The following is a 24557-nucleotide window of genomic DNA, read 5'->3' as shown; positions in this document are numbered from 1 at the left end:
GGGGGCTCTTGCAGACTGCGCATGCGCGGCAGCAGTGACTCTGCCAGGCAGTCCGGTGCAGCATCTCCGGAGCACCGTTACTACAGAGGCAGCACTCTGAACGCCGGAGGCTGAATCAGTGGAAACATACACAGTACACACAGTGACACGCACACACACTTAACAACAAGAAAAACAACATCTAAAAAAATAAATAAAACATGTCTGTGGCCAACGACTTCGGGAACCCTTTAAGGAAATTCAAGCTGGTCTTTCTTGGAGAGCAAAGCGGTGAGTGTCAACCTGGAAGAAGTTGTTTTGCATGTGATGGTTCTGCAGATCAGACAGTCTGCATCTATATAAACTTCATAAGTTTCTCTCTATTACACATAATGATGTGAAACCTTCATTTTTGCACGTGATCATGTTCTGTGATTTGATGGTGTTTATTGAGATGCATTCTATATGCATGACCGTCTGTTTTTCTGGTGCAGTCAATAATCTACAGATGATGAAAGAAAAAATAGTCTGGATGTATAATCCTCTGTTTGAGTGTCTGATGTTCCTCTGATGCCTTCTGTATTATAGCTGCTGCACTTGGTATAGGATGCCTGTGTAAAGAAATATATAAATAATAGGGATCCTGAGACACACCCAAAGTGTTGGTGGCTGATCTGAACTTAGGTAGCTGTATCCTGTAGGATCATGTATAATGCCGTATATATCACTGGCTCTCATACCGACTATTTCATCATGTCAAATTGGCAATTTGCATTCAAAAACGTGTCTCGTGGATGACCGGCAGAACTTGGAGATGGTGTCTAGACAATTAGGCATTCATCAGATCTGAACAGTTTGGCTATATGTTGAATTAATCAGCTATACAGTCCTATACGGTCCTATTCATATGAGAGGACTGAAGATTGCTTGTATGCCTCCACCAGAGATTGAGATTTGCATGCAATGGAATAAGGTTGCCATGGATTCGCCCTGGGGAATGTCAACTCGCCTCCATTTGGTCTTCAACGTCTTGATGAACAATGAGGAGTAAAGCGAAAGCTCTCATCAGCATTAGACGTGGCCCCTTGTGCGTGTCACTTGGATTTGTACAGCCTAGGCGGATGTGTGCTAACCAATAAATCATTTGGGGCTCTAAGCCCTAAGACACTTTGGTGCATCTAAAAAGTCTTCTGGTGATGGATTCCTTGTCTTTTTTTGGTCGATAGTCCTTAGTCCAGGCACTGGTTGCTAAAGGAGGAATCTCCTTTCACTTTGGCATATAGAATAATGGTTCGTATTAGTGAATGCCATTGGTTTTGTTACACAAGTCTCTGGATTGGATTTGAGATTATAAAAAAGCCAAAGGGGAAACATATTGCAGTGAATGCTTTAATCAATTCATACCTTCCAGTATCATTTGGGATTTATTATTATGCAAATGCCAAAACATGGATTAAATAGAATACAAACCTCAATTTGGTTTCAGACATAATTATGACATTTTGACAAACTGTTGCTAAAAATTTAATAGAATTAATTTACAGAAAATCAATGTTTAATCTTTTCAGTTTGCTTTATTGCCACCAAATTGCATAACTGAAATGTGCAAACACGTTACTGGATGATGTGGTATTGGCACCTATTGTAAAAATGTGTTTTTAAAAAAAAAAAAGCTCAAGGTGCATTATGTTTATGATTAAATGACTATTTTACCTTCAATAAAATGTATTAGAAAAAAATAAAAAACTTATCTATTTAACAAAATTATATACATGTAAAAATATGCAATATAATTGCTATACTATTATTCATTATGTTATTTATTATATGTTACGTTATGTTATGTTATGTTATGCTATGCTATGCTATGTTATAACATAAAATAATTCTGAGTTTCTTGTTCTGCTTGATGAGATTGGCGAATACAAGTGAGCACTTGTCTATACACAATCTCTCCAAATCCTCTTTAGCTCACTTCACTGAATTTTAATAGAGTTTTGTTTAGGGGACTGGTGTGAAGTCTCAAACATTTTGGTTCTGATTCGGATCTATGTTTTGGAGAATTGTGCTGCTGAAAATCCTGCTGGAACATTGACCCATATGTAGCTTCTTGTAGAGACAGTCAGACATATTCCAATACTATATAGTCTATGAAGCTGTGATCCTAACAAGGTCTTTGGAGGAAAGAGAGCTGGACATCATCATAGATCTTTCATCATACTTAACAGTGGGGAGTAAACATAGTGTTGTGGGTACTGTGTTTGGACGACGTGCTGCGCTGCTCACGCATCATCGAACCGTAGATCTTGTACGGGTCACGAGTCACAGTGGGCACTCTATATATACACATTCTTGTAAATACACAGTCTTACAAAAGTCTCACAAAAGTGAGTACAAAGTTCTGAAGGGACAATACTATAGAAATAAAACTTGGATATATTTTAGAGTAGTCAGTGTGCAGCTTGTATCCCAGTACAGATTTACTGTCCTCTGAAAATAACAAGTGATTATTGTCTAAATATCTGGCAACAAATGTGATGTGAGCACCATTGTTCTTGAGCACTGCCTTAATCCTCCTGGCTATTGAAATCACCAGAGTTGCACAGACTGTTGCTGGGATCCTCTTCCACTCCTTCATAATGACATCACAGAGCTTCTGGATGTTGGACATATTGCGCTTCTCCACCTTCCGCTTGAGGATGCCCCACAGGTGCTCAATAGGGTCCAGGTCTGGAGTCACAATCTGGGCCACACAATTTCCTCTTAGTCTCATCAGACCACAAGACATGGTTCTAGTAATTCATTCTCTTGGACAGATTGTCTTTAGCAAACTTTCTTGTGAGCCAGCTGCAGAAGAGACGTCCTTCTGGGATGACAGCCATGCAACCTGACTTTTTGCAGTGTGCAATGCAGCACTCATGCATCTGTTTTTTGAAGCAGCTTCTGCACCTGATGCACAGAACCAGGCCTGTTCTGAGTGGAACCCGTATTGGAAGGCCTCAGTATGACCCTGGCCACAGTACTGTAACTAAGTTTCAGGGTGTTACTGATTTTCTTATAGCCATCTTTAATGCCTTCTACTGACGATCTTTGTGGAGAGCAACAATTTTAATTTGACAAATTCTCAGAAAGTTCTTTGCCATGAGGTACCATGTTGAACATCAAGTGGTGAGTAGGAGAGAATTGTACTCAAAGCAGCAAATTGTAACTGCTCTAATGCAAGATACACAAATATGTATGGTCCTATCAAGCAAACAAAAACATGAACATGATGAATAGGACATGTGGCTTTGCATAGTTATCACAGTTTATCACTTAGGGTGTACTTACTTTTGTTGCCAGCTCTATTTACAATGGCTGTAAGTTATTTTAAGAGGACAGTAAATCTGTACTGTTATACAAGCTCTAAAATAAGTTTAATTTCTATTGTATTGTTCCTTGAGAAGATATACTAAACTGGTTGCTTAACTGTGAGGGTTGTATATGATATCATCTGTCACTTTATGCCAAGCCCTGCTTGAGTTGCCAGGTTCTTAGATGAAAGGAAATATTTTCTCCTGGCACACCTTCCAAATCACTATTGGTATTTAGGAGGCAACTAATTGTGGATTTAGAGTGTTGGAAAAATACTTTTTTAATGCATATTGGGAAAACAGTCCCCCAGGCATGTTTGTTACAGTGTTGAATTTTTCCAAAACATTTTGTAACATTTTATGTGGGCATTTTGTCACTGTTTGTCTAAAATACTTTGTTTACTCTGTCCTCCTTTCCATCTGGAAGTATGACTAAGACAATTTGTTCACTGTCACCCCAGGTCATCACAGATTTTAGAATCATGGATGAACATAAAGTGAAGTTTAATTTGGAACATCTGGCTACAATTAGATCCAGATTAGAACTTCTAGCGGTGGCAAAAATGATTGCAGTTTTATTACTGGAAACAATTATCAGAATTATTTTCATTATATATTCTATAAACATTTTCAAAACCTTTTTTTAATTATTTCCAAGGGTGCCAGTAATTTCTGTTTATGAAAACTATGCAAATGACCAATATACTCATTGTTTTCAGATCAATGATTCAAATAAATGTTATTGATATATGACAAGTACTGAACAAAAGATAGATCAAAATTGACCTATTAGAGAATTAAGATCATGTTGTCAGACTGAAGAACGCACCGGAAACCGAAGTGAAATCCACGAAGGTTTTTTAATGAAGAGCAAAAAGGGCAAGTCAGAAAACGGCAAACCGCAACGAAACTCCAGGTTAACTAACCCTGGTGAAAGCTGTGACTAGACAGTTGCAACAAAACACACAGAGTCCCGTACACAAAGATAAACCAAACTGCATCGCTTGGGTAGCCCAACAGTGTTCCTTAGCCTAAACTGTAGAACAAACAAGGAGCTGGTGGAGGAATGGAAGTTATGTAGTGTGAGAACTGATGAGGGCCAGGTGTAGATGATTAGTAAGTAGGAGAGCTGCTTGGAGTGATAGGTGGGTTAGGTGAAGGTGTGGCTGGTGGATCCCTGACACCATGTTTACAGACTGCTTTTATTTGTATAGAAACATTGAATCAAATGACTAAATGCAAATAACTCCCAAAGTAATTGTAGTTAGATGATAAATTATATTCTGGGAAAAGTGTTTTCAGTTCCACGAAGCACAGGCTTTTGCTCCGTTTGTGTGAGCTTGAACAGATTTCTGCCATTAGACTTGATGCTTAGTCAATAACCTCTGCAACAGCTCTCTTTGTAATGGCTGGTGAAGCAGTAACGCTGCATGACTTTGTTCTCACAGTTTGAGACATGGTATCGATTTTTGTTGCAAGCCCGTGTTTTGCGTCAGTCCACGATCATGCTGAAAGAGCGTCTCTGAAAGACGGTAAGGAAATCCTTTGTAAATGTACTTTAATGGATAACAGGATGTAAGTGAGGGCATGTCAGTGCCTGCCATAGGAGATTAACCAAGCTTTGCTGTCAGTACTTTTTATTTCAAGGTTATCTTATGGTTGAACAATTATCTATTTTTACTTGTTAACTTTGTTATTCTAGATTCATCACACAATGCAACATTTACATTTTTGCTGATTTGTGCAAAATGCTGTTCATTCTGGCACATTCTCAGTGTTCTGAGCTCTTTTTACCTGTCGGCTAATTTGAGTACTATGCATATTTTCTTTCTTAGACAGCTCATGTGCCTCTTCACACATTGCTAATGCATGGCAATTAGTCCCAGAGATACTTTGGAATATAAACAAACCCTACAGCTTTTTTTGTTAGGCCAGTCTCAGGGGATAAGTAAGGGAGAGGGAGAGGAAAAGAAAGGAAAATATAGGATAGCTTGAATGGAGACAAAGGCAGATAAGGGGATTGAGGATGAGAAAGAAGAGAGGAAAGTGACCGGAGGGAATCTATTGGGCGGAGAGGTAAGAGTCTGACAGTAAATGTGGTGGGAGATTAGAAGACTCTTCAGAAGGAGCTGTCCAAGCAGCCCGACCCTCCCTATTTGTAATTCTGACAACAAGATGGTGCTCTGAATTAAGCATTTCAACAGAGGGCTTGATGAGACGGATGCAGTCTCCTGGTCGTCAGTGAGTCTGGGTGAGATAACATTACTGTGGCCCGTTATCAGGCTGTGGCACACCATTCCGCCTCAGGGACTTTCTCCTTCGGTGTTTAACTGATGATGGATTCAGTAACAAACTTCGATTCTGCACCCCCTATTGGTGGCATGCTAGTGGCCAGACAGCCGTGAATCCCACCTGGTCATATTCCATCATTTATTATCACTGGTGATGGTGGTGATGCATGAAAAGCACAGCAAGCACACATGTTTCAGTCTAGCGAGTTCTGTCCTGGCATGTCAGGACCATTTGGTAATGGTCTGACCTATAACCTAACTAAATTTCTCAAAATCCTCATCTATACAATGGACTACAAACCCAGACACATGGCTTGTTTTTGTGTTCTGGACTTACATTTACATTTACATTCTTGCTCAAGGGCAGTTTGGTGGTGCTGGGATTTGGGCTCATGACCATAAGAAGGCGATCATTTTAATCACTTAGCTACCATTGTGTGTCTTTGTGGTCCTGGTGTATATTTGCGAAGTCTTACTCAAAATCAAGTGTTGACCTTTTCTGTTTTGTTTATTTATTTCAATCTGTCTACTTCTCACCTAATAGTTTGCCCAGCCTATTGACTTTGATGTTGTTTTGTTTTTTGATTTGTCTACTTCATTCAACAAAACTCTGCACTTGCATCCGAGCCCTGTCTGTGCATGATGGGTAAATATTGGACAACTACTTATGTGAAATATTTCTGTCAGTTTGCGTCGTTTGAGGATCTCAGCAGAAGATTTCTTACTCGCAGCAGGACTATCCAAACGATTGTCAGCTGCAATCTGGCAACCCCCTTTAGATGAGCCTTTCAGAAACCAAGCTTCATTAATAAGACACAGTTCATTTGAAACATGAAAATGAAATGTCTTGTAAGAGCTGAAAGAATGATGTTGCAGAATGAAGAGGAATGAGGAGGAATGAGGAAGAACGAGGAAAATGAGGACATGAGCTTCGGAATGTTCAATGGGAAACATGATGAATGACTTGTCAAGAACTTTGTCCTCTATTTCTCTGGCCGTCATCCAGATTGAAATAGCTTCTGTAGTTAAATCCATGGAATTTCAAGCCAGTTGGCAAGTCAGTTAGGGATTTCTTTTTTGCTCAGCAGTCTGCGAAGCCTGGTCTCATTGACAATGCAATCTCTTGCCAACTTCCTGACTCAGTGTAATGAACAAGGCTATTGTGCAAATTGTTCACACCAATTACTTTACTTTACCACACCCAGTCAGCAAGGGGCCCTGCTTTCCTTTTACTCGTAGGTCATCATTCAGGTAGTTTGAGTAAAATGGTTATATTATAATTCAGTGGAATAGTTTTGTAATTAAAGCCACGAGTGGCAGTGTGTATTTCACTGACTCACTGGGTTGCTCATGTAGGCTCTGATCAGGAGGCAAATCTGTTAATCAACACATCTCTAGGCAACAGTATTCTGCAAATCAAATGGCAAATGAAAGCTGGAATGTTCTGTACACTTGATGCATGTGACTCCACTGTTCTGCCTATTGATTTGCTCTGATGTTTACTCAGGATCTTAATGATAATGGCTAAGATGAATGCGTCCCTCGTTTTTAATGCTGTCGGTGTTTGATTTGCGAAGAGCTCTCAGACAGTGGAAGGATGAAACAGTGCCGATGTGCCTAAGCCTTTCAGTGGCAATCGTTGTTCGCTTTATTGAATGATTTGAACAGCTTCTGTGGTGCTTTTTCTTACGGCAAATACGAATAAAACAGGGTTCAGTTGTCCAGTTGAACTTTTATTAGCTATGATTAGGCTAATATTTCAGTGATGCTGTTAATCAGGTGTGTCGAACAGGTGGGAAAATATGCCTTGGTGTTTATTAGACACAGGATCAGGTGCAACATTTAAGATCTTTTCTATTAGATTGATCAAATATCTTGGCTTTGACCAGATATAATTTTTTTCTTTTAAAACTGTTGTTCCTGTTAGTGCACTCCTAGGGCTTCATTTACAATTCAATATATAAGCTATTGAATGAGGTGACATGCTGGGTAAATTGTTCTGTGTGCTATTTATTCTTTCTGAATAATAACAACAAGAAATCCGATGAATGTGCCACTGTTTATAAGCAGAGAGGAAAATAATTGTATTATTCAAAAAGAAATCGAAATATAATTACATTGGCTCAGGGGACAACAGTTCATTTTATGCAGTGGCCATTTTTATTTTAAATGCAGATAAATTCAGTTATCTATGAAAGTACCACACAATCTAAAAAGCTTGAGAACAATAAGGCAAAAGTCAATTTTACCGGTTTATACAAAGGGGGAAGGGTTCATAAATGAGAAGTATGGTTTAACATATAGACCTAACCCAACCAAGAAATACAGTAAATCCAGACAATGTGAAATTTTGTGAGCTGTGTTATAAACGTCTTTAAAAAAATTAAGAGCAATTGAAATTATTACAATATCTCCAGACATGGCCACTCACAATAATGTACAAGATTATCTTTTTTTGTACTGCTTATACATCTGACCCAACTGATTAGCTAATTATCAAGCCCTACAGGAGTTGGGTCAAGTGTAGCTGGAGCATGGAAAACACCACACTGGGCCCAGCAGTGGCTCTCCAGGACTGGAACTGAGAACCTTTGCGCTAACATGTTAACTCTTCCCTCCCCAGAGGCTTTTTTTTTCTGCAGACTTGCAAAGCTCTTTTTAATTATACATTACTGTTACTTGATTGGTCAGGCTTGCAAAGTCTGTTTTTTGCTCCTGCGGGAGCCTGTACATTCATATACTTGCGTTTTTGTGTGTGTGTGTGTGTGTGTGTGTGTGTGTGTGTGTGTGTGTGTGTGTGTGTGTGTGTGTGTGTGTGTGTGTGTGTGTTTGTGTGCACCTACAAAATGCACAGTCTGTTGCTTCACAGCTTGTGTTTCTCTTTAGTGCTCAATGGTTTCCTCTTGCATTTTAATGAGATTCTCTGGTGAGTTTTCTTTGTCTTCTCCTTCCCTTTGCAATATTTATTTTTTTTAAAAAAGGTTCCCTGAAAGGAGTTGCAAAAAAAAATGCAATTTCCAAACCTTTAACCATTATTTTTTATTCCTATTACTAATTGAAATTGTATTTTTAATAATGTATTTCTTGCCCATTGGAAGATTTTGCATCATGTCTTTTATGTACTGTACTCATGTGTGTGCTTTAGGGTTGGGCACACACTGCTCATGTCACCTTAAACAACACTGACTAATTAATGTATTATTATAGTCAGAGGCTTATTTGCATATTGGTATATTACTATCGCAAAGGCCAGTGTTGCAGTATTACAGTAGTAAAACTGCACAACTAACACCATAAAGCTCCGGCAAACCAAATGCTTGTCATGCCGTTATCTTTAATGTCAGAGAGTTTCTTGTTAAAATATGTCTCCTAGCTAGTTACTATGGTTACAGGTAATATTCAAGGTTATCGCTAGATGATTCTGGCCATGTCCCAAAACACAATAAGCCCTGCAGTCCTGCTCTAAGATTTCAAGGAAAGTGTAACTATTATTGTTTGCTACAGTTACAAAAGGATAGAAATCAGACATTTTTTTATTCACTACTTGAGAAACAGAAAAAACATTTAAATATCATATTAAAGTAAAAGCGTATAAAAATTCTTAATCTGAGAAATATAGAAAAAACAAAAATTAAAAAAGTCTCAATTTATTTATTCAATTTTATAATTTTTTTCTAATGTATTCAATCCTAATTTCTAATGTGATATTATGCAATATATTCTAAATATACATGCTGACAAAAGAAATGTTATATTTGAGTAAGATTTGATTCATTTCCGTAATCATTGCAGCCCGGTTCATTTATAGGACGTGGTTGATAAATTGCATCACCTTCTGGGAATGCAGCAGTCCTGCATGTGGGCAGTTTCTCTACATGGGATTGGTTCATGGTGGGTGAAAAAATCTCAGTTCTCCAGAAGCCATTATCGAAGCTGTTTTGAAATACAATAAGTTCTCACAGGCAGCTCTTAAAACTGTTTATGAGCACCAGTCAGAATATATGAAATAACGGTGTACGGTTTCCCTTGATATCTCTTTTTTCTTTTTAATTTATTGACAAATCTTTCTCGTTTCTCGTTGGCAACCGAGCCAAACCTGGCACACGTTTACAGAGCAGATGGCAGAAGTGATCTGGGATGGATTCCTTCAGTACTCCAGATAATGAATGATGAAAACGAGTCTTTGCATCGTACAGGAATAGTGTATGTTCAACAGTAACATAGTTAATGTAGTAATGCTCTGACCTTTGCTAGCTGCCTGCTGATAGAGCTGCACTAGAGCTGTGCGTATCGATTCGGAGGTCGAGGTCAGCAGCACCATAACCAAACTGGAGCACTCTGAGAAGGCCGGAGCTGTAAATCGCAGAGTAAATGCTGTATTGACAGCAGAGGCGAAGATATTTGTTGTAGATTTCCCATAATGCTTTGCTCAGTATAACCACTTAATGAGTAATGGAGACAGACATAGATTTTTTTATGGCCCTATGCCATAAAATATATTAAAATAACCTGGTAAATCTGTAATATGTCACAGTCATTGATTGATCTCCAGTATAAAATAAATATTTTGTTTATGAATGTTATGTAAATGTATTGATATGTAGATGGATAAAATATGCCATCATTCATTTGAAATACATCATTTAGAATTTAATTATAATGAACAAACTGCTTATTTTGCTGATATCTGTATTGCAGACGTAACTTTGTGCAGCTCTAGCAGACATTATCATGAGGCAAAGACAAATGTTGCTGTAAAGCTGATAAAGGTTTCACTTGTTTGTGCTGGTTGTTTGAAACCAATGAAACTGTACTGCTTTCTATTAAGACTTATATAAACAGTATTGATGAAATAACATGGCCTATTGTTTCAGTGAAAATTCTGTTATACTGTATGAAAAATGTTTCGACATAAGACTATGTTGGTTGAATAACAGCCTTATTGGGTTTCCACGACTAATTATATGATGAAGAATCCACTAACTAAAGACCTTTAAACTTTTAACTGTCTTTAAAAGTTGTGCTTAATATTACATTCACAAATGCAGCGTCTCGCAACAAAACAAGAGACTGGAGTCCGTTCATTTTCAATGAAAGCTGGTGACCTCCGGGGACATGAGCTATCTCGAACGTAGTGACTAAAATTAGGCATCAGGAAACGTAAGCCAGCAGAGGAGACGTTCACTTTATGCATTTATAAAGCGATGTGGTGCAGCAACTACCGATAGGAGTGCACATGATCTGCCTTTTGATTTGCTATCAAAAGTGGATTGCTAGCTACAACAACCAAACGCTACTCTGACAACTAGCAATACACTTGACGACTGATGCCTTGCAGCTACAAAATGTCTGCATGTATAAATGTAGAAAAAAGTCAATAAAAAACCCTTGAAAAATTGTTATACCTTGAGAAATCGTTTTAAAGTTGGAAAAAGGGGAGTTTGGAGCTGGTTGTGGCTGCAAACATGATTTTTTTTTTTGCCCAGGAGAATTTAAAGAACTTGTATGAGTTTCATTGTACTCACTGTATGAGTTTCAAGGCATGTGCATTGGTACATTATTTTAATTAAATTGTATCAGTGATTTTTAGAGCATCATAGCATTATCTGATGTCAGCCATCTTTAAAGGACAAATGCATTTTATTTGTGATTATGGAACTGCCTTCTGTTCTACTTTTCTTGTGCCCTTTTGACCTTTGCGTCCTGCACCTTAAACATGTCCTGTTGGATTTTATTTAGTTTTAATAAGCTTTGCTATTGTCAGTTAAAATATTGATTATATGGCTGAACTTAATGAAACCTTGACAATAAAAGTGAGGGATGATTAGAATAGTAATTTCCTTACGGTGATTCATTGTTTGTTGGAGGCGCATGAGCATTCTGTGGAGGAGACACTCACACAATTCTTCTAACATTATAAGGAAATCAGAGATTTACTAATAAGAGATGTGCGTTGAGTTGCTGGCTTCTGGTTTATTGCATTTGCATTTGTTGGCTTATAGAAATATAGATGCTTGGCATAAATCAGGGCAACAATTAATCACTGCATGTATGCATCTGCATCTAATGCATGTATTTATCTGCATGCTTCATTCGATATTCAATTCTTGATTTCCACTACGGGTTGCAAAGAATGGCCATGTAATATTTTCATTCATCTCTGCTCCTCTGAGGAGACGTTGAATGTTTGAAAATAACTGTGAAGCAGTTACTGGCTAGTTTAATTATCAGCAGTCCTTCTCAGCTAGTTTAGAATCAGATCAGATAGATAGGTGTGTGCCTGCTCAAAGAGGCTGTTCCAGATTGCTCTTTACATTCACGTTAACATTTAAAGCATTCGAGAGACGCCCTTATTCAGCACGACTTTCGTTTATTTTAGCTATTGTAACTCTTGGGATGAAGATAGCTAGAGTTTATTTATGGAAATGGGGTATAAACATTCTTGGTCTTGGTGGATTAGGTCTGATACAGTATGATGCTGCTGCTCTTGCAGAAAGAGTTAAGCAAGTTAAATCTTGAAGATGTAAAGAACCATGGTGCTACAAACGATGGAGCAAGAGTGACCCCTTGTAGCAAATCTGTACAGGTGGTGCATGAAACAGAAATAAGCATAGAGATAGCACCCAGCGAGAATATGAAGGGTTGCAGAGATAGAGAAGCAAAGCCATATCACCATGAATGACTTAACTAATCAATGGTCTTGCTTAAGGACCCAGCAGCTTTATGTTCCTAGGATTTTGAACTTCTGATCAGAACTCCAATACCTTAGCCCCTAAGATACCACCACCCCACATAGATTTACCGGCTTTTCTTCAGCTAGAGTTAAACATCCTGAAAAACCTTTGAGACCCTGCTATATTCTTCATCCTTTATTAAGATATATGGAGCTCACTCACCATGCTGCATGCTCTCAGATTTCGGCCGCCAGCTCATCCACCCAAATGAGTTTTAATGACTGGTAGGTCCTTAAATAGGATAACCTGATACACAGATATATTATTTTCCGCATCGATTTACAGTAATTCCCAGATTTACCGCGGTTTGAATCTCACGCCGTTGGTTTATCAGGGAATTGCATTCACCTCTTTCGGATATAACTAAAAGAACTAAAAGAAATTAAAAGAAACGGAGAACTAATAAAATAATTAAAAAAAAAATTATGCAACAATACAGTAAGCACTTCCTTATGTCAATGTACATACCATAAGAAATGAGTAGCATTACATTATAGAAATCTGTAGGTTTTCTGCTTGTTTATTGGTCGAAGTAGGTCTTTTGATGTAAAATAAAAGTTAAAGACGCACGTCACAAGATTTAGCCAATGAAAGTAAAGAATGCGGTGACGTGTATCTTTAACTTAGCCACTTTTTTGGCGTCATAGGACACTACGCACAGGCTACACTACTACAGAACTGTATACTGTACAGTACATGTACTCACTATAAATGTGATACAGTGTACTGTATTTCTACGAATTTACACAAAATGGATCTAGCTATATTCTTGCAAATGCTTTCTGTGTGTGTTTAAAGTGTGTGGGAGGATGATTTACGACTTAAACAATAAAAAAACAGTGGCGTCCGTTTATAGCGTTTTATCGCGGGGAATTGCTGTATTTTGTTTTGTCGTTAGCAGTGCAGTCTTAAAAGCATTAAAGCTGAAAATTTATCTTGTAGCCTCTGATGTGTGGTTCAGGGTGTTCTTTGCTACAAATCAGCTAAATAACAGCCATGACCTGGAAGAGCCTTTGAATTCCTGGTTGACTAGTAAATATTACTAGTCATACAGATTCTAGGTTCCACTTCTAGGTTTTGAAAATCTGCATTCTCAGAGGGTTCAGAATCAGTACTAAGAACATGCTAAACACTATCAGTGCCCCCACAACATGCTATCACAGGCTGGAATGGACATATAAATTCTAGCTGGAATACAGAGGGCTTATCTCCTATCTGCCCTGGTGCCACTGTGGTGCAGAACAGTTCTGCTGGCCCTTGGCCATGATGAAGAAGGACATGGAGCAGACCTCCAGCTCTAAGCCTGCAATAATTCATGAGCCTGCTTCACCAAATTAAGGTGAGGGCTGGGATATGACAGGCTTAGCTATGAGTTGGCAGTGAAGAGGACCACAGGGGTAGGATTTAGTCATACCAGTAGATTTGTGATCTCTCGGTCAGCCATTTGTTACTTTTAAAAACCTATTTTCTTTCAGTTTGTAGGCGAGAGCAAACGTGCATTTTAATTTTTTTTTTCTAGGAGTCCTATCTTATTTTGGAACATTTTGTTTCCCGTGCAGAAATGGGATAGCAGAGTCTGGGCCAAGCTTCCACTGAGGAAATAGAGCTGTCCCATCTGCTGCAGCATTAACAAAGACCCAATCCAACATGACTGAAGTAGATGTGTCTTTGGCGTGTGTGTGTGTGTGTGTGTGTGTGTGTGTGTGTGCGTGTGTGTGTGTAGCAAAGGAAAAAGCCACCGAATGTCTAGGTTTCAGTTTTTGATGCGTCCAAAGATAACACTGGATGTTTACAACTCTTTGTCCCTTTCTCACAGCAGTTCCCCGCCTGTTCAATTGTGGGCTGCAGATCCCTTGTAGCTTTGAACCAATATCGATTGACTGGGCTGCTCAGTAATAGGCAGTAATTGATCATGAGCTATAAAGCTCAGCGATGTTTGTGTGCCTCCTGTTCTGTTTTAAAACAGGCATATCATTCTTTCTAGAACCTTCTGCATTGCTTTGCATTTCCTATTTTTTTTGTTGCTTAAGAGCCTCATAGTAATGCCTTCATTAAAATATTTACTGAGAGGATATGAACTATGCTGGAATATTTTCTACTAATTCTCATAAATCTCTCACTGCATTACACGGTCGCAGAAATACGGGCTACGCGAGGAGGGTTTAATTAAAGAACGAAAACTGGTTGGCGAATGCCTGAATGCACTACAGCATAAAATCTACAGCTGAAATCTACAGCATATATTAGCATGATTTGCCACCCTTTAAAGTGTGTGCTTGTGTGTGTGTGTGTGTTGTGTGTCTGTGTTTTCCCCTCTGAACTGGTGGGTTGCCCTTGATTTTTGGAGTGAGCAATCTTCCTGCTGTTGAATAGCAAGCAGTGCAGTACATATGCTACACGCTTCAGTGAGCCTTGATCCCGGCCTCCAGTGGGATTCCAGCCTCTTCCTCCCTTATCATACCCCAAAAAACAACAAGTGAAGGGGGGAACAAGTGCAAAGCCAAAAATATGTCAAATGTTGTGTTGTGAACCCTAATTATTCTGTCTGGCTAATGTTTAGATGCATGAAGATGAGGGCTGTGACGCTGGAGTACACCCTGAATGGAATACAAGTCTATTGCAGGAGAAAACACACTGTCACAAAATAAAAAACCAACAACATAAAAAGCGTCATAAAGACAATAACACAAACTCAGGATACTTGTGGTAAAATGCATGCAATAATTTCAAACAAAGAAACAAAAACCTATTAGTCGCGCAATATGCCACAAGCCTCTGAAATTTGATGGCGGAATTGAGCTGGAAATGATTAAATGGGTAAAGCGACATTTAGTGTAACTAATGTACATATTACAGAGCTGATTACAGAGTTTAAGAATTTCATTTGAAGGATGATGGTGGACCAGACTTCTGTTACTTGTCAGCTCATAACTCCAATGCCATAGAAGTAAACAGTGCATGCTAAATAATCGTATACATTCATGACTGGTCTGCAGCATATGCTACAAATAATTAGCTGTAACTAAACCATGTCCAAACCACAGAATTTCCCACTTACTGATCTGGGGTTTGTTCTGTGTCAGAAAGTTGCAGGGAGTTTTGCTCTATTTTATATGAATTTTTTACAGCACACTTTTATTTTATATGTTTTTTACAGCACACTTCCTGTAGCTCCTTCCTTCAAGTATAGTGCTATTAATCGGCGTCTGAAAAGTGGCTTATAGAAAAAGTGGATATAAAAATAAATATGTGCACCCCTACTTTGTATCATGGATTAGATTGTGCTTCCCTTGTCATTAAGTCAGTACGGTGTTTTTTTCATTAAACATTAAATTATTTAAAACTTTCTGAATGCTTTTATGTTTCCATAGCGATGAAGAGAATGGGAAGTTCTTGTTCGCTTTTATATCTGCAAGAGAGGTCTTTTATTTAGCTTTAATTGGATTATTTGGTCCTTTTTTTATTTGTCCATTTAATGAACACAGCACTAAAACATATGTTCTCTCGGTCGGGTTTTTGCAGGAGACTGTAAATGGATAGCTTCTGTGTTTCGGATTTTGTAAGTTATTATAACAAATGATTGTCACTCGTCCAGCTGAGCCCCATGCAGTGCTGCTATGCTGTGGATGCTATGACTGAGTTCTGCTCCAGCGACTTCGGCAGTGTGTGTGAGTATTTACAGTCTTTCTCAGCTCCCCTGAGATGAGGCTCTCTGTCAGTGATCCAGCGTTGATCACATCCTTCATCCTGCTCTCACACAGCACTGAGCAGCCTAATGAACTCCCGCTCTCTCTAACACCCTAATGGGCATTGTGACCCTGCACACCACAGCCCGTCTTTCAGCTGTGGGTCCTGCAGAGAACGCTGTTCAGTCAGCAGAAGACCTTCAAGCTGGTTTCTTTGTGTTTTCTCTGCTTGATGAAAGACCTGTTTCAAGAGTATCCTTTCTACAGTACTGTTATCTGCTGCCTTGTACAGTTTACACTCCCAGGTGTTGTACAAACAGGTCTGACCTCCAGGCTCAGAACACATCGGCCAGATGGTCAATTTAGGGAAACAAACTTATTTCCATTTCATCACCTCATTTAGTATGTGTAAACACTCTACTTTTCTCTTGGGAAAAGCACAAGCAGGAGAAGGAAGGAAGAAAAACATTCACTCTCAAATCATGAGCTTCTGGGACAAGCTAAAGCTCACTCAATGCTTAATTAACACACTGTCAGCCCAACTGGAGATGCGATCAGTGAGTTGGGAGTGGAGCTAAAATGACTGGAAAGAAAATATGTTTATTGTTTCGTCCTTTAAAGTGCGGCACTGAATATTTGCGCAGCCCTTCAATACCTACTATTTAGTTTTCTTAACATAAACTCAGACTAAGGTGCTGGTTGCTGTGCAGAGCAGTTAATGTGTCTTCTTGTGCATTTCACTGTCACAGCTGGTCCCCAGGCTGACTAGTACCCCTTCATTCATCTAAAGGATTTCTGGAGGAAAAGAGTACCAAATGTTTTAAAAATACAACTCTTGCTAAGCGAAATTCCCAACAGGCATCTCTTGCCTGTTTTCATTGAATTAAGAAATAAAGGATTAGCCATGCCATGGCATTTGTTTACACAAGCACCTGTTATTAAACTAGACAATACAGCAAAATATATCATTATGAAAGCACCAGTACTTTTATGTTATATGACTTAAAGCTAGTTTTATGTTACAGGAACTGATGTTGCTTGGTAGCAGATTATATTTACTGCAGTGTTTTACATTGATCTGAAGCTAATGAGGTATATGAAGCTTATATGGGATTCCATGCTGACTTCTGAAATGGACAATACAAAGGTTTCAGATCTAGATCTAAAAAAAAAATTTAAATAAGCAAAAAAGCCTAATTAGTATCTTAGTTTTTACTCAATTAAGTGTTTAACAGCAAGGTGACTGTGCTGTGATAGGATTATATTAATAGTTTGTAATCACTGTTTTTATTAGGGCTGGGCAACATGGTATTGATAATGTTATCTTTAATGTCACAATAAACCTTTCTGAGATTACATGGATTTTGTGAAATTGCTTTGTTTATTAAATAACTGGAATAAAATCACTGGAAGCATCTGATGTGATGTAAAAATGTTTTAAATTAATTTAAATAAAAATTAAATGTGGTCTGGGGTTCAAGCCCCGGTATCGCCAAACTGCCACTCTTGGGCCCTTGAGCAAGGCCCTTAACCCTCTATGCTCCGGGGGTCCCTTACGGGGGAAATATCAAGGTCCGTGACGTGGGGCCGCCTTCCCGTGGGCTCACCACCTGCAGGAGGGACCGTAAGGGACGGTGCTGTGAGGATTGGGCAGCAGTCTAAGGCGGGGGCCTGCTTAGACTGCTGCCCCCGCGACCCGGATTACGGATAAGCGAGAGAAAAAGAAATTAAAAGGATAATTGAATAAATTAAATGTTTTACTTTTGAAACAAAATAGATTACAAATAATAATAGCTAAAATTTGAATAAACTTCTGAAACATTAAAAGAACTTTATAATAGCTTATTGAAATATTATGTTATGATATTATGTATTTATTTATTTATTTATTTAAATATTTATTTATTATACACTAATGAGAAATATATAAACCATCTGGAGCTCATTGTGGAAATGAAAGCGAAAAGCAAGCAAGAAAGACTTGTAACCATCATACAAAACAGATTACTGAATTTGCTTGTACATGGACTTATTCTTATCCATGTTTTTACCCTATCAAGGCCAGGAAGAGGAATGGAAATTTAAAGGGAATATAAGACTTTTGTTTTGTTTATTATTTTCTAGCTAATATAATATATACAGTACTGTGCAAAAGTGTTCGACACACTGTGTGCCTTTTAGTGGAAATGTTTTATTTTATGGCTTCTGCATTATCAATACAAATCCATTTTATATGTCCAAGCATTATTTTTCCAATTAAAAAAAATTGAAGGTTAGTTTTAAATGCCAGTACTGAACACAACATATCACGTTACAGACCACTTTCCTGATAATAATGAAATGAAAGCAGCAGAGTTTTGTAAAAGAGGCGTCAGTCGAATTCCTCAGATAATATGTGGCAGTTCTCATTAAAAGACGCTCAATAAATCATCCTCAAGTTTAATTTTATTATTTTAAAGTCAATTTGCATAGCAAAGCAAGACTTTTCTGCAATACTGTACACTTCCGTGTCTTTTTTTTTCAATAAACTTGGGTAGTCTTTAACAGATTGTTATTAAAGAATTTCAGAAACAGAACATTTATTATGAATATATTATTAAAAGTATTTTGATTCTAAAAGGTGTGTTGACTCCAGACATATGATTGACAGTGTGTATTTTAATAAGCATGACTTAGCTCAAATGACATTGTGTCTGCTCAATATCTGTTTTATTTTTCAAAAATGGATTTCTGACAAGATGAAGGATGGCTGTGTTCAACATTTTGCAGTCGCACATGAGACTCCTGGAGAAAGAAGCACAAGGACAATTTTTCTCTTTGACTCCTCCAAAGACTATAACAGTTCTCTTAATAATGATGCAAAATGCAGTTTATTTGTTGAATGAATTTGTTCTCCCACTCAGTCCCTGTTGCAGCTTTTCTCTTAATATGCCTTAATGCAGCTTCCTCCTTCATGTCTCTCCAGGCTGTAGGCAGACAATGCAAATGAAAAGGAAATTTACCTGTAATTATGATATCACATTTTAACTTCATAACGTCCCTGCAAAGGCTCAGTGTGTGTCTGTTACATTGTGTTGAATACACTTGTCATTAGACTCATATAAATGACTCCAGCTGTGGCTTGCTTGCCTGCTACCTGCTGACATTGATGGGCCGCTGACCCCAATTACAGCCGAATAATTATAATATGAAATCGATATTTTGGTCACTCTGTCATTTGCGCATGGCTCAATCTCATCACATAAGGCTGGTAAATTCACATACATTTGCTATTCCCCAAATCAAATTCACATCTATTTACTTTGGCACATCCAGAATTTCTCTGAGAGTTAATGTATGTTTTTCTGACAGCATTTGTCAGCAGTGTTTTTCTTTTTCTTTTTTTCTTTTTTCTTTTGACCTTTTTTATCTGGCACATTCTGCCCCAAATCATTAACTTTGACCCATAGTTGTCTTTCCCTTGTGTCCTCGAGCCCAGCAATGTGGTTTATTAGAAGAGCAGTTGGGCTGAAGACGGGGAATGGTTAGACACAGATGGGGCCGATGATCCAAGGGGTGAAGAGACACGGGCATGTGAGGAGTTGATTTCTTAGGCCTCGGCTGTAGGCATGGATCTGACAGAAGGAGCTTAGGTCTAATGCTCCGTTTAATAAACTAGTTAGAGATGTGATAGATTTATAGTATGTAACACGTTTTAAGCAAAAGGTATTGCTTGTTGTGTAGGTCTACTGTTATGCAGAATATTACGAAAGACCCATCAGCCAAATGTAGTCAAATGCAGTTATAAAACACATACTTATTTACTGAAAGGTAGGGCTGTGTAATATGCTGAAATAAGATTGATATTCTAATGTATTGCAAGTATTATTACTTGTACATGTGAATACTGTAGGTACGGTCAGTGCCCTTATAGCTCTGATGTATTTAACTTGTGTCAGACCTAAGACTCTATTGAATCTGGTTTCTTTAAATTTCTTTCTTATAGCATTTCAGGGTGTTTTTCTCTTGCCATTAGTAGTCTTAATCTTAATCCAGATTAAGATGAATCCAGGTTCCATCTAGATTAAGGTTAATTTAGATCCAGGTTTTTTTTGTTTGTTTGTTTGTTTTTTACATTTTTACACTCCATACCCCATAGAAATCAAGCAATAAACAAATTTGTAATAACTTGACAAATTAATTTGATACACTTAAATTTCAGCACAGGTGCATACCATTTCTTAGTTAAACACCTGTCTATATAAGTTTAAACTGTTGAAAATGCATACCAGAGCAAAAGCCGGAAATAGGCTTATATCAAGGTCTGGAAAATCTGATCTTTGAATCGGACGAAGGCAAAAATTTTTGCTGCATTAAAAGTTCCTGCGTGAGTTTTCCATCACTAACAAATGGAATACATTTGGAACAACCAGAACTCTTTCTAGAGTCCTGGTTGGGCCATATGGGCCAGTGAGCTCCAGATATGTGAAGAACAGGTAAAAAAACATGTTGAAGGTCAACCATCACTGCAACACGGAGTGTTTCATTTATAATTTACCATTACATGAACATTTACATATACATTTACAGCATTTAGTGAATAAACCAAAAGTGAATAAATAATCCTCCATGTCCAATTTGTTTACATAAATAAATGTTGCCTTTTTACTCTTACGCCCTATTTGAGACCATGAGAGTAAAAACTGCCAGTCCTGAGAGTTTGTCCAATCTCAATGCATACATCCACTCTACTTTGTAAAGTGTATTTAATTAGCACCTAAATTAGAACCTTCCCTTGAAGATAAACCTTTTGATGTGTGGAGGGAAAAAACATATTCCCCTATTCCTTTCATCACTGTTGACTCTTTATCATTGACTTTGACTTGTTATTGGCATTACCTTATTATTTTTGACCCAATGCTTATACAACAAAAAGACAAATATAATACATAAGTATTGAGGGCTTCTTTATAACCAGAGGGGAAACTGAATGGCTAGTCTTTATTGAGTCTGACAGGGCCTGTACATACAGAGACGCTGGGGAGATTTGTGAGTCTCTACAGAACTCTCTGGAAACCTTTCTGTATAATATACACTCCAGAAATTGTCCTGTAATTTGACTCGTGTCAAGACCATGACAGGCCTTTGTGTTGCCATCAGTTTGAAAAGAATGATTAAAAGCACAGCAGTGTGAGTCCATAGAAAGAAACAATGAAAAAATAATGCAGTGGAAAGAGTCAGCTTGTCATTGATCTGGAGATGCCTCCTGCCCTTGGAGTGCGTCCTTGATGCACGCGACCGTGCATGTCGACAGATGCGGGTATCGCATTTTTGGCTATGGTCCATTTGGGGACCATTTGCTCGTGTTAATAATGTGTCATGCTGTTTTTTTTTTTATTCCACTGGTATTTTAAAGTGAAGGACAGATCGATAATTATGCCTGAGTCCAAGCGGTCATTCTGTGCTCAGTCTACTCAGGTGTACCTCGGTCCTTTTCCTTTTTTCCTTCCGTGTTCACTGAGCCGGAGAAAGCTAACATTCGTACAACGCTGTTTAATGAGACGGAAAGTAAGACAGAGTGTTTGTTTAAACTGCTCATTCTTATTATTTCAGGTCCTTGGAGAATATCATGATCTTGCCTGGTCTAGTCAAACGATTGATCCTGAATGGATTTGATTGCAGTTTGTTCATTTTCACACCAACTATGTTTGCCATAATGTCTATTTTCCATCCTCATGCAGACACAGTTAACTTCGACTCCCACACAGTGTTAGACATTCTAATGCATGTAAATAAGTCTAATAGACCTGGTTTTTCTCTTGTGCCTTTCCGTGGCTCCTGAGCTCTATCAGGTGGCTGCCAGTCTCAGCCGGAACACTCATATGATCTTATTGGACACACTCGGAAGGAGAGGCTTTCTTCTTTCCCTTCTTCATTTCTTTTTTCGCTGCTGTCAAGCGGCAGACATGTACGACGGGAATCTAATTTAAACATGGAAACATGGTTCCAACTACTTGCTGGCTGGAGAAAAACAGGACACATAAAGACTAAAAACTCCAAACCTATCAGTCATATATTTAATATCTGTTGTTGCTACTTTAGAGAAGGAAAAAGAGTGAGTGTGTTTGTAAGAGAGAGAGAAAGCATGTGTGTGTAAGAGAGAGAGAGTGAGTATGTGTAAGAGAGAGAGAGAGAGAGAGAGAGAGAGAGAGAGAGAGAGAGAGAGAGAGAGAGAAAATAAAATGCTTCATTAGCCTTTACAAGAAGAGATGATGGCACTGTTGAGGGCTGCTTTTATTCATGTGTGAGTGTGTGTGTGTGTGTGTGTGTGTGTGTGTGTGTGTGTGTGTGTGTGTGTGTGTGTGTGTGTGTGTGTGTTTATGTGTGGATTTGTTTTAATTAATTTCCTTATGAACAATAAATAATTTTTTTTTTTTTTTTATATACATTCTAGATTTTTGACTGGAAGGGTTAATATTTTGCAAGTGCTACAACAAAGTTTTTGTTTTGTAAATGCTTCATCTTGATCTCATTGACATCCAGCCACCATACTGCTACAAATTATAATTGACACACACACACACACACACACACACACACACACACACACACACACACACACACACACGCACACACAAATACACACACATAAAAAACAACCCTACTAATTTAACAACACTACAGCTACATTTGCTTTTCTGATAAGGGTCTTTATGTATCAGGCATCCATTCTAGGGACATAGGGTGTAAATTGGGATTATGCCCTTGGATGCCAGTGTGTCAGTGCTGTCACATACGATCTATTTACTTGTATAGAAACACAGAGAAAGTATAAAAGCCAAGCAAACATGGACACAATATAAGCTACTTTTGATTTAGCCAGCATATTATTCAGTTTCTCATTTTAAATCACATTCTCCAGAAACCACCATTAAATCTTTTTAAACTATGTCTAAGTTAGAGAAGTGAAGAAAATAGTGCAGGCCGGGTGGAGTGGGTGGAGAAGAGTGGCAGGAGTGATTTGTGATAGTATCTGCAAGAGTGAAAGAGAAAGTTTATAGGACTGTGGTGAGACCTGAGATGTTGTATGGTTTAGAGACAGTGGCATTAAGTAAAAGACAGGAGGTGGAGCTGGAGGTAGCAGAGCTGAAGATGTTGAGGTTTTTGTTGGGAGTGACGACGATGGACAGGATTAGAAATGAGTTTATAAGAGGGACAGCGCATGAAGGACGTTTTTTTTTTTTTTTTTTTAGGTTAATGGATGTGGTGAGGGAAGACATGCAGGTAGTTGGTTTGAAAGAGGCAGATGTAGAGGACAGGGGGTATGGAGACCCATGATCCGCTGTGGCGACCCCTAATGGGAACAGCAGAAAGAAGAAGAAGAAACTATGTTCAAGTTAGTTGCAGAATGTTCAGAATACATTTGCAAGCAAAGATGTATTTATACCAATACAGGGTTTCCGCAGGGTCTTAAAAAGTAAATAAAACATCCAAAATTAAAAAAATAAAACTGTTAGGCCTTAAAGTCTTTAATTCACTGTTCTAGGCATTAAATCATTTTAAACAGGTTTAAAAGTCCATGTAACACTAAGTATTATGCTCATTGAAATGCAATTAACAATAAAGCAAAGCAGAATATAAATCGTAAAGAAGAGGAACTGTAGCAGCTTCAACAATACAAATAAGCTAATCAAACTAGCATAACATATGCATGCAAAAACAGATCTAATGACAATGCTAGGTTAGTGAATATAACCTTGCTCACAAATTATGTTCTGATCAATGCTGATTGACAGTGAAAGACAAAATACAGCTTTGTTTTGTTTTGTTTTTTGAAACTGATGTTGGATATTTTTTTGCATGAATTAATTTCACCAAACAACGGCCGTGTAACCCCGTGAGACTCCCGTAGCACAGGGAGGATTGAGCATACGTGGTTGGAATATAAACGAGCAGTGACTGCTCTCTTTTTAATTTATTTAAACAGACTAAGGATTACACACATTGAGATGTACAGGATTCGGACACGTTTTGCTAAAGTGAAGGCCAGTTACTGTCGAAAATGTGCGATGTTGAACACCTGTGTTTTGTCATTTCTGAAAGTAAAGTAAATGAGGAAGCAGGCTGATTTCAGACCCAGTGCATTCCTCCTGAGTTAATTAAGCATGCATTTCCTCCTTGAAAAAAATTACACAATGAATCCACTCTGGAGTTTCTTCCTTTATTTTTCTCTCTTGAATTTTGAATATTGAACTGTTTTGTGTCGGCGTACAAGGTAAAATGCCGTCCTTAAATAAGGCTAAAATGGAGATACTCTCTGGATTTAAAAATCGTAAATTCTGTTTGAAGGAACAGCATTTGAGATGTTGTGTGTTAAAGGAAATTTCTGCCATGTTTATTCCTGTTCCTGTTTGTTTGCTGCGTGCCCTGATTTGTCCTGAAATACATAGAGAAATATAAAACAGGGATGACACCTCTCTCGGATTTTATACAGCCGTCCCTTCGTGAATTTTTGATGCTCTGTCTTACCTCCCT

The 24557-nt window shown here is 38.2% G+C and overlaps 1 protein-coding gene across 3 annotated transcripts in view; it reads left to right on the top strand.

Annotated features, from left to right (window-relative positions):
- The window catches only part of rab6ba (RAB6B, member RAS oncogene family a), a 94372-nt gene continuing 69815 nt past the window's right edge, over nucleotides 1-24557 (top strand). For 2 of the 3 annotated variants that reach the window (XR_014538062.1, XM_083570066.1), the window contains exon 1: nucleotides 1-270. Coding sequence is in view for 1 of the 3 variants with exons in the window: in XM_083570066.1 (XP_083426192.1) it covers nucleotides 201-270 (70 nt within the window). In the remaining 2 variants the exon portion in view is untranslated. The remainder of the gene's footprint in view (nucleotides 271-24557) is intronic. The other variant, XR_014538063.1, reaches the window with a different exon arrangement.

This window comes from Silurus aristotelis (assembly GCF_946808225.1).
Source record: "Silurus aristotelis genome assembly, chromosome: 2".
NCBI lineage: Eukaryota > Metazoa > Chordata > Actinopteri > Siluriformes > Siluridae > Silurus > Silurus aristotelis.
The sequence above is the reverse complement of the archived record's forward strand: the minus strand, read 5'-3'. Positions and strand labels throughout refer to the sequence as shown.